The 10,864-nt window shown below is 43.5% G+C and overlaps 1 protein-coding gene across 1 annotated transcript in view; it reads right to left on the reverse strand.

Moving 5' to 3' along the window:
- Positions 1–1,583: 1,583 nt before the first annotated feature.
- The window catches only part of LOC123519554 (tribbles homolog 2-like), an 83,954-nt gene continuing 74,673 nt past the window's right edge, over positions 1,584–10,864 (reverse strand). The window contains exons 4-5 of the mRNA XM_045280968.1: positions 6,806–6,988; positions 1,584–5,595 (exon numbers count right to left, since the gene is read on the reverse strand). Coding sequence (XP_045136903.1) covers positions 5,277–5,595; positions 6,806–6,988 — 502 coding nt within the window. The 3' untranslated portion in view covers positions 1,584–5,276. The remainder of the gene's footprint in view (positions 5,596–6,805; positions 6,989–10,864) is intronic.

The raw sequence follows: 10,864 nt of genomic DNA on the forward strand, positions 1-10,864 counted from the left end.
ACAGAGAATGTTCTGTCCTGAAGAAAATGATAAACAAAAATGGGCAAGTTACCTCTGAAGCCATGAGCGTAGAGTTTCATGAGGATACCGTGTCGCCATGTCATGTCGAAGGCTTTGTGGATGTCTAAAAACACCCCTATCATGAGGAGGTCAGGGAGGAGTTACCTAATGTCAGATTGTCCTGCCAAACCACTCTAGGGGGGCCGGACGGTGTTAACTAATACCCAAGCCTGATGGGCGTCCAAAAAATTCCACACAAAGGTGGCAAGAAGGACAGAGCGCAGGACACGTGTTATCAGCACGGTGTCTAGGCCGAGTCTGTCTCCTGCAACTGTTAAAGTCACTAGTGAAAAATCTGAACTTCGAAGACTGATTCCGAACACGTCTCAACTTCTCAAGAGTTTAATTTTGCTCGAGTTGCAGCTTTGCTCATTAATTGATTTTTTTCACTTTTTCACGGCTTATCAGTTATTTTTATTATCATCTACAATATCTTCAGACTTTAGTAGTAATTGTATTGAGTAATAGTAGTAATAGTTCTGACTGAGTAGCTGATGTAAGGTAATGAAACAGAGAGAGAACAGTAGTAGTAGTAGTAGTAGGAGGAGGAGGAGGGAGGAGGAGAAGCACAGATCTTTACCTATCACCATTATCATTACAGCAATAGTAATAGTAGTAGTAACAGTAGTAATACTAGTAGTAGGCTCAAGAAACCCCAGAGATGCAGAAATTCATAGGAAGAAATTAACTACAAGAAATAATGAGATGAAAGTTCAACATTGTAAATTAACCTAATCTAATGTTGTTTGATATGAGGAAATGCAGAAATACTAGAGAGAAATTATAAGGAAAGTTGTATATTTCAAGATAATCTGATCTAATTTTGTTTGATATGAAGGAATAAAGAAAACTGAAGGAAAACTAACTTAAGAGGAAAAAATATGAAAAGAAAATTTAGTTATATATTGTCAAAGGGTGAAACTTGATATAACTTCTCCTAACTTCAGGAAAGAAGAGAACATTGTGGGAAACAATAGAAAAATTAAAAGAGAGTTGTAAATTGTCTTGAAATGAGACTTGATCTAACCTAACTTGGAAGAGAATGAAGCATAATAAAAAAAGCAAAAAAAAAAAAAAAAAAAAAGGAAAATAAATAAATAAATATATAAATAAATGAATAAAATAAACAAACAAAAAAAAAGGAAATAAAGAAAAGATAATACTTCAACACCACTAAACTAAAACTTTCTTCTAGCCAGCAGCCCACAGCCCACAGCCACTGGAGCAGGCAGTGGGTTTAGGGGGAAACATTGGCAGGGTGGAGGGCAGCAAAACAGAAACAGGGACGAAGAGGATTGAAATATTGCCGTGTCTTAAGAATAAAGGAAAAGAAATGACTTGTTGCCTGGCTGGCTGGTTGCTCTCCTGGGTTTGGTTTCCTCCAATCCTGAGTGTCCATTGGCATCATATCATTGATCCCTCAGTTAAAAGGTCAGCTGTTGTTTCAGACTCAGTAACTAATATATTCACCGACACCATGTAATCTACTCTTCTTCAAGGTATACCACACTCAAACAGGAAAGTTTCACAAGTAATTTTTATTGGAACATGGAATATTCACAGTACAGTACGTATGTACAAAAAAATATATTTACATGTACATGAGCATCATAGCAAGGTATGTCCAACATGGCTTTTACAGTCAGATCAGATATGTATACAGTGGCATACTAATAACTTTTCAAACTACAAAATACACTTCTGTAGTGTTTTTTTTATATATGTACCTGAAATTTACTTACATGTATGTATAACATTTATTTTTGTTTGGTCACTTGCTTTAGTTAAGTGACAGCTATAACCCGTCTGCCATACTATCTTCCTGACTCAAACCTTGTGACAAAATAATGGACCTTTTCAAATCAAGTTAACTGTGAGTGATGTAATATTGTGTGGTTCACCCTAACTTGGCTAGATCCTGAGTTTCTGCATTTTGATCTCAAAGAACACAGATTGATAGCAATATTTTAGCATTCACAACAAGATTCAGTGTTGCTCTCATAATATCTGTTGCTCTTGTTAGTACTACATTATGTATCACTTTCATTCATCAGGGACATATGCTGCTGCCCTTGGAAAATTTCAGTAACCAAAATAGAAAATGCCAATCTTTCCCTAAAAAAAAAAAATAAATAAATAAAAAAAAAAAAAAATAAATAAATAAATCATTTGGCTATACAAGTATGTAGTGTGCACTCTCCAATGGTCCATAATATGCACACACACACACACAATAGCTATCTTGAGGCAGCAGTCGAGTGGTCATTGCTAAACAGTATACAGAAGTGGCATCTGTGGAGTAGGGGATTAAATACACTCTGAGGTCATCCTACACTAAGTCTATATAGGAACAGTGTTCTGCGTGTGCCATCTGCAGCACTGGAATCACTGGGTGTTCTAAACAGTAGGATATGGAGAGATGGACCCTGTGGTACCGTCACAATGCAATGGGTACAGCTGCCAACTCCTTGCACTTGTTCTACCTTATAATCATCATTTTACTCTTGAAATGACTGAAAATATGGCTGCAAATTAAATATCCACCCCAAGGATCATAATATTGCACACACGATAGAAATATGGCAGAATTCACGAGAACTACGAACACAAGTTATAGCTGAGTATAGTATGCACTGTAAGACATATAGTAATTAACTCAAGTGGGTCCAAATTGAACTTAACACAATACACTCTCACTTTTAACTCAAAATGAAAAACAAAAGAAAAGAAAAAAATCTCATATAAACCAGATATACCTAGTAAAAAAAGCATTGCCAACTCTAGAAACATTCAATTTGGTTTTGCTATCTGTCCTCCCCTGTGTGGCACTCAAGCATGCACTAACTCTTGCCAGCCAGCCTTGCGGTGTCACTCGGCACACCTCCAGCCTCGGACAAGACTCCAGGCTCAACGTAAATAAATATCTAAAATGAAATTGTATGTACAAATCACAAGAAGTCAGGAGAACGCATTACCGTGAATCTTACAACAAATTCATGAAGGTAATTCAGTCTAAAACAACTGTCATACTAACTGTGTTACAGACTAGCATTGGGAACAAAATTAATACAAAAATCAGTAAAGGTAGCAATTACAATGCAAGTATACAGCAAGTCCAGCCTTATATATTTACAGGAAACTATTACTCAGCATGACACCGAGAGAAAGAAATTCCCAACACTCGTGATGTGCGATCCCCCGACAGATCAATGCCATCAACACTCACTGCTACACAGGCGGGGCTGGCGACGCCCCGCCCCACACTCACCAGGGAAGAGGTGGGGAAGATTGGACAACTGGCATTCCTATAAAACAGGACTGCAAATGATCATCAGGTAGATTTCTCTTTCAATCTATTTTGCCTTAGGTAGCTTGAAGATGCAGCTTCAGTTTCAAACCTCATACAGTGAAAGCAATTCAGGAAAAATGTTTAATTCTTCCACACATACTATGTACTTTAATTTGTGTTGTGAAAATGATAGTGCTCTTCATCTACACTGCCCACCTCTTTCAGAACAAACATGACCAAGTTGCATAATAATATCCTCAGTAGACACATTTACTTCAGATTCATTCAGAGTTATGAAAACACTATAATGAAGTTGGGCCTGGCAACCACCACTTCACAGCCAAGCAATACAAACAGGAAGTAGCTGCTCATCCTTCACTACACAAAAAATAAATAAACAGACTAAAATAAGATAAAAATTAATAATAATAAAAAAAGAGTAAAGAACAGAAAACAAAACAACAAAAACAAAAGCACTTGATTGCTTGTAAATCATCTCGCCATGCAAACATTCTCTGCCGCGCAGAGAAACGGAAAACAAACCATAAAATACAGCTATATTCTTTGTCTATTAATCACAATAAAAGTTAAAAACACCAGTATGTAAATAGCCAGGCAACAGGCTTGGAAATGTGAGGCATTGAATGCATTAGATTTGTATGTATGCCATTACAAACAATGCAGAGGTCTGCTGAAATGGTGGTGCACCCAACACTAGTCTGGCGGCTCCCTCCCGGCGCCTCCCTGGGAGGACGGCCGCCTCTTGCTATACCACACAGTACCCGCACACAGAACACAACTTACATCCTACTTATTAATCTTGTACTTTACTTGCAATTGATAGAAAATAGTTTTAAATTACACAGAAGAAAGAGGTAAAGAGCTTCTTACATTTCTTGCCATTGATCCTACAACACCATAATGCTAAAGGACTCCTAAGAATATCCTTTGAAGGTGATACATCTCCAGGCTACAACAGCTTTCCACACTAACTCCATGGAACATCCTAAAGGCCGGACTGCGCCCTGTGGCACTCAAGCAGACAAATATTTAATGAAGCCTTTAAGAACAGCCTTGAAGATGCTATTATCACAGATTTTTCATGTATAATCTTGCTCTAGCTAACACCAGAGCACGCCTTAGGAATTTCAGCCCTGCTTAACTGATCCGCTGAAATCAGTGAAAAATATTGCAACTTCATCGCTTCATGACAGCTCTCAGACCACAGAGGGTGAATTTTTACTTACTGCAACATTATTGAGAAGAGTTTCATACTTACTGGATTATATTCTTACAACAAGTTGCACTTTTGATACGGAAAGCATTTACAAAATACGTAATGGACATAATTTGAAACCCTATAGGACTGGATTTCCTTTCTTAATATTCTTTAAAAATTAGTGAAGGCTTTGAAAGCACCAGCACCTATGTTCTTGTGTTCCATAACATTACAATGGCATAGTAACCTTGCCGTCTGGTTGCTCCACCAGAGGTCAGGGTGACATGTGGCCCCCTCACCACACCTTGCATGATCCCGGGTCTGCATCACAACCTTCTGTGTGTGTAACTAAATGTTCCTACTTTCTGGGCTGGACGTGGTGGCGCAGCCCAAGATAACTCCCTGAACGATGGGTGGCATGACGCAGCCCAGAGCTTGCGGGCCCTACTGGCGGGCGAGGTTTGTGGCGGTGGCACACCTTAAACGATAACTTAGGGCTACACCAATCTCGGACTTTGTTCAAGGTAGGAGATGCGACGGAACCCTGGACACTGCAGTACAGTAAACTTTTGGTGCTACACAATATCCTGAAAGTAATTGAGAAGTTTATGGCCATAGCTTCCTCAGACTGTAGGGGCATGTTAAGTGAGTGGTGGGTATGGCAACACTGTGGGCACCAGACTACAGCAGCAGGCCGGGCTGGGGGACCTACAGCCCAAAGAGGCTCGGGGTGTGGCTGGTGGCAGAGGACGAGCCTTTAGGGGAGTGTGGGTAGGTGGAGTGGGTCGGGACACACATGGTGGGGACGGTGTGGTCGGTGGGATCCCTGGGAGGGTGGTCGCGGGGGGGCCGGGTGAGCCAGGGGTGGGACAGGACATCGTGCACTGCCAGGCGACGGGCAGGGTCACGGCGCAGCAGGGCACTGATAAGGTGACGGGCACGGGAGCTGACCCACTCTGGCACCTTGAACTCCCCGCACCGAATCTTGGCAAAGAGCGATGATGTGTCGGAGTGATGGAATGGATATCTGTAACAAAAGAACAGTGTCACCAAAATCCAGTCTTTTTTCTCATGAATTCTTAACTCCCTGCCTGCCTCAGTCCTTCCTCCCTCCTATGACCTGAAATTTATCAAAGGAGAGGCTTCAAGATATCCTCCAATTCTGGGTGTTTCTCTTGACTGCTCTTTAGTGACTGGAACCTTAATGAACATTTTTCTTTTTTCCTTTTTTTCTATTATCTTTCAGTTCTCACAGGTTGGTGCCCCTCTTAGATAAATAGATAAAAGAAAAAAGAAAGGCCAAACCACAGAAAGAAGGAAGACACCAACACCCTTCATCTATTGATATCATGACCTACTTACATTGTGAAAACCAGAGGAGCACCATTGTCAGAAGCACTATCTGTTATGACTCAGGTTACTGTAAAAAGTTTAACTGTCAGTGTAATACCAGCGGAACCACATCTGTTATGCCACAGTAGCCCAGAAGTGACTTGAGGCGTAAAAACATCCCATGAAAGTCCTTGGCACCATAAAACCCAAGGGAAAATATTTGACTTACTGATTCACAACAATCTTGCCAATGTGTGAGTGAGTGTCTGCATAAAATAACAAAATACCAGCCAGCTGTCAAGTGTTTGACAAGAGATTTTACTCAGGAATGTTGAGAAAGGTTCAGATGTGTATTACTAAACTCAAGAGCAGAAAAAAAAAAACAAGAAAAAGAAACTTCCTTCCGTGCTCAACATAAGGAAAACTCAAGTGAATATTCTTGACAAATATAGTAAAAGGTTACAACACTGGGATGTTGGCAAACTTTACACACATGAGGGAACGAGAGAGAAAAAAAAAAAAAGTAAATAGAACCAGCTTAACATACTCAGGTAAGCACGATAGGTACTTGACAGACAAACACAATTCATACACACACACAAGGAACATTCACAGCTTTAACTTCCAAAGACAAGACTTTGCAAGCTTAACCTCTTCAGTACTAGGAGGCATTTTTACAATATTTTTGGGCATGATTAGACAATTCTATTTGCATTAGGAAGGGTCTATGGAGGTCAGAGGATCAATGGCCACAGTCTTCACAATTTAAATCCCATACATGAGTTTCTGAAGCTGTATAAAATTAAATAGTAACCAGAATAAATATGAAAATGCATCATGGTACTGAAAGGGTTAACCAAATCCTCTAAAAATACAATTAGGCAAGAGCACACACAGACACACACCTGCCGACCAGCATCGTGTACAGCATGACGCCGAGCCCCCACATGTCTGCCGCGCGGCCTGAGTAAGAGGAGGAGGTGAGAATCTCAGGGGCGACGTAGGCGGGGCAGCCGTGTTTGTCCTCCAGCAGGTCCTCCTCCCCTACCAGCACGCTGTCTTCCAAACTCTCCAACTCCAGCTCTTGTCTGTCGGAAAAAAGGGACACGTTGTAGATTACTTTGCTTCATTTATTTATCTTATTATTTTTTTTTTCACATAAGAGGGTCACCAGCCAAGAGGTAACAATATTGTAATAAGAAAAAAGGCTTACTGAGGAACTGATCCCCCAAAATAGAACCAAAAATTAAAAATATATAAGTAACAATGTGCGATCATGGTAAACACACACACACACACACACACACACACACACAGACGCTACCCAACCCCACCCTTCATCCTTGCATCACTACTACTACTACTACTACTACTACTACTACTACTACTACTACTACTACTACTACTACTACTATTACTACCCACACAGACACACTTACTCAGAAGCATGTAACACCACACAAACACTCCTGACCTACCCAACGAGAACAAATATTGAGATTACCACGAACTCTATAAATTTCTCTCATTTTTATTTTTGTTTCTGCAATACTTGGCGTTCTTGTATTTCTATTATTTTTTTTAAGAGAGTCTGCGTCTGATGTGGAGTTTAATGGCTGTCGCAACGCAAGGCAGGGAGGGGGATGTGGTGGAGGAGACAGGAGGGAGGGAGGGAGGGACGGAGGGAAGTTAAGAAAGCAAAACAGATAAAGGAGTGGAGAAACAGGGAGAGGGAGAGGGAGGGGGAGGGAGAGGTAGCATAACACAATTTCCTTTGACTTATTGCTGGTAAGGTGGAGAGAGAGAGAGAGAGAGAGAGAGAGAGAGAGAGAGAGAGAGAGAGAGGAAATGCACTTTGGCTCACACCCCCACCCTCTCTCTCTCTCTCTCTCTCTCTGACAGGTGTGAGATGGAGCAGATGCCAGAATTGCCTCGCTTTCCTGCTTATTCGCGCTTCTTTCACCACGGCCAGCTGGGATGAGCGGGAGGAGGCGAGACTGGGCCAGGCAGGGTGGGTAAGACGCGGTAAGACGGGGAGGAATGGACCAGTTCGTAGGGCAGAAGAACCGTGGAAGAACCCGTACGAATGAATCACGACACACACACACACAGAGAGAGAGAGAGAGAGAGAGAGAGAGAGAGAGAGAGAGAGAGAGAGAGAGCAGGATATGGTAACAGTAAAGGGGAAATACAAGGAATTATTCTCTCTCTCTCTCGTGTGTGTGTGTGTGTGTGTGTGTAGCAGAGCGCTGGTTGTGACAGAGCCGCGCCGCTGTTGCAGTTGGCTTCCCCGGCGGCTATTTCCTTTGTCTCCCCGCGGCGCCTTACACAACGCCGCCCTGCAGGGTCACCGCCTCGCCTCGCCTCACCCGGGCAGCGGCGGGGCGGGGCGGGGCGGGGGAGCTTGACGGGGGCGAGAACTTCCGGGTAAACTAACACTGTGGCACTAATCCCTCAAGTGAGACACTGGTAATGCAGGTATGAAAGGGGGTGACGAGGGAGCTTGTACTTTACTATTCGTGTTGCATTTAATTCACTGTCAGGTGAGGCAAAGGGACGTAGACAGGTACAGAGGCGAAGAGGGGCTGTGTTTTAATTTAGAGTAGTTTTGGATGAGATAGAGGCGAGGGGTTACTCTTCACTTTCAATCTAACACGAGGTCTTTATTGACACAGATGTGGAAGGTGGATGTGGTGGAGGTTTAAGCGGAGGCGTCACAGTGGCTGGCGTAATGTTTTAAGTCCACGTGTTTGGTAACGTTAATATTACCTCACACACTGACACACACCTCCCACACACACACATACACACACACACACACACACACGAGGAGGTGCTTATCTTAACACTCGCGTAAATCCAGACTTTCGTTTTCTGTTCGTAAATGAAGACGCGATGGCCAAACAGGTGAGACAACCCCGCAGGTGTCCACAGGTGAGTGACACAACCCAACCGTGACACGTGCAGGTAACCATGACGAAACCTTGTCACAGGTGCTGAGGCGTCCTCAGGTGAGACAGGTGGGTGCATGCAGGCAGCAGGTGTGTGTCTCCTGGCGCCAAGGTGTCCCCGCAGCAATGTTCTCTTTCTCTCTTTCTCACTCAACTCATTCGCTCGCTCTCTCGCAATCTCACATCCGCGTCCCCGTCTGTGTCCGCTGCTCCGTGACGCAACGTGACTCGCTACCTTGGCTGCTTGGCCGTGACACCCATCATACACACACACACACACACACACACACACACACGTAATTATGGTGGCGTTGTCTTGTCTCGTGAACACTCTCCTCCTGCTCCCCCCTCCCCTGACCTCTAAGCCGGCGTTCAGGTGGTGACGCGGGAAAACTGAGCCCCGGTCTGGGCGTGGCGGGCGCTCGTGTGACGGAGAAAGCCGTATCAAGTGCGGCGGTGACGTGTTGTGGCCTCCGACTTGTGCAGCAGCGGTGGTGGTGGTGGTGGTGGTGGTGGTGGTGACCTCGAGCAGTGCAGCGCCACTTCCAATTACGCTAATTTTAGACCGTATTTCAGGTTACTCTCTCTCTCTCTCTCTCTCTCTCTAAGAATAAAAACAGAACCAGCCATAACAAACCTCCACCTCTCCTCCTCCTCCTCCTCCTCCTTCATTACCTTGACGTACGCCCCTCCCCCCCACCACACACACGACACTGTACCCTACATTTTTCTCTCTCCTTATTTTCCCTCCCTATCACAGCTATTTCCCTTTACTCCAGTGACCCACAATGCCCTTATCTAATCAGAACCGACGAGGCTGCGTGGCTTCTATTAACCCCACCTCACCTCACCTCTCATTAACCCCTTCATTACCTGAGACGCACTTTTACCGTGAGTTTTGGGTATGATCTGACGATTTTATTGACATTAGGAAGGGTTTATGGAGGATAGACGATTAATGGTCAGAATTTCCACTATTTTTAATCCCCACCTGAGTTTCTGAAGCTGTATGAAATCACCAAATTGTAAGAAAAATATAAGAAAACGTGTCATGGTATGTAGAGTAGCTATGGTGGAGGGAATAATGAAGTGGAGAGAGAAGAGGGTACGGAAGGATGGAGAGAAGAGGTAGATGGCCGGAGAGATGAAGAAGGTAAGGAGAGATAAAAGTATTAACACCTGAGAGAGCGAAAAACAAAAACTGGGGAAAAACTAGAGGAAAAAACAGTTTATCAAGAGAAAATAGAGAGAAAAACAGAGAGAAACCAGTTGATAAATAGAATGAATAAAGAAAAACTCAGAAAAACAAACACGTTGATTAGGTATTGCAGCAAAACCTTATTTAGACACGCCCTAAGAGGAGGAGGAGGAGGAGGAGGAGGGATAGAGAGGTGAGTGGAAGGAGAGGTGGATGAATGGATGGATCAATTGAAAGGGTGGAGCTTGTAGAAACAATCACCAAAGGCTAATAACAAGACCTTCACTTCAATGCCAGACACGCCCTAATAATGTGACCTTGATGAGGGGCGACGAGCAGAAGGGAGGAGGCGAGGCGGCGGCAGCAGGAGGAGCAGGAGGGAGGGAAGATGGAGGAAAAGGGGTAAGGTGGGAGGGTGGGAGGGGAGGGTGGAACAGTGATCAATACTATGTCTTGGCTACTCTCGTGATGTTAACAAACGCACTGACACACTCACAACTCTCTCTCTCTCTCTCTCTCTCTCTCTCTCTCTCTCTCTCTACTTTACGTTCTTGCTTTACTACTACCACCATCATCTTTCCTTCTCCAACGTTCCTCTCTTCTCTTATTGCTCCTCTATCCCATCCTTCAGTATCCCACTCTCCTCCTACTCCTTCAGCGCCCTCTCTCCTCAAACACCACAGAACCAATCACACGCCGCCACACAGCTTAGGGTAACAATTAAACAGGTGCCGTTACTCCCAGATAAATTAGCGAGTGATCTTCAGGTGATAAGGAAATATTAACACACTTTTCTACTCCTCCTCCTTCTCATC

The sequence above is a fragment of the Portunus trituberculatus genome, chromosome 45 (assembly GCF_017591435.1).
Source record: "Portunus trituberculatus isolate SZX2019 chromosome 45, ASM1759143v1, whole genome shotgun sequence".
Taxonomy (NCBI): Eukaryota; Metazoa; Arthropoda; class Malacostraca; order Decapoda; family Portunidae; genus Portunus; species Portunus trituberculatus.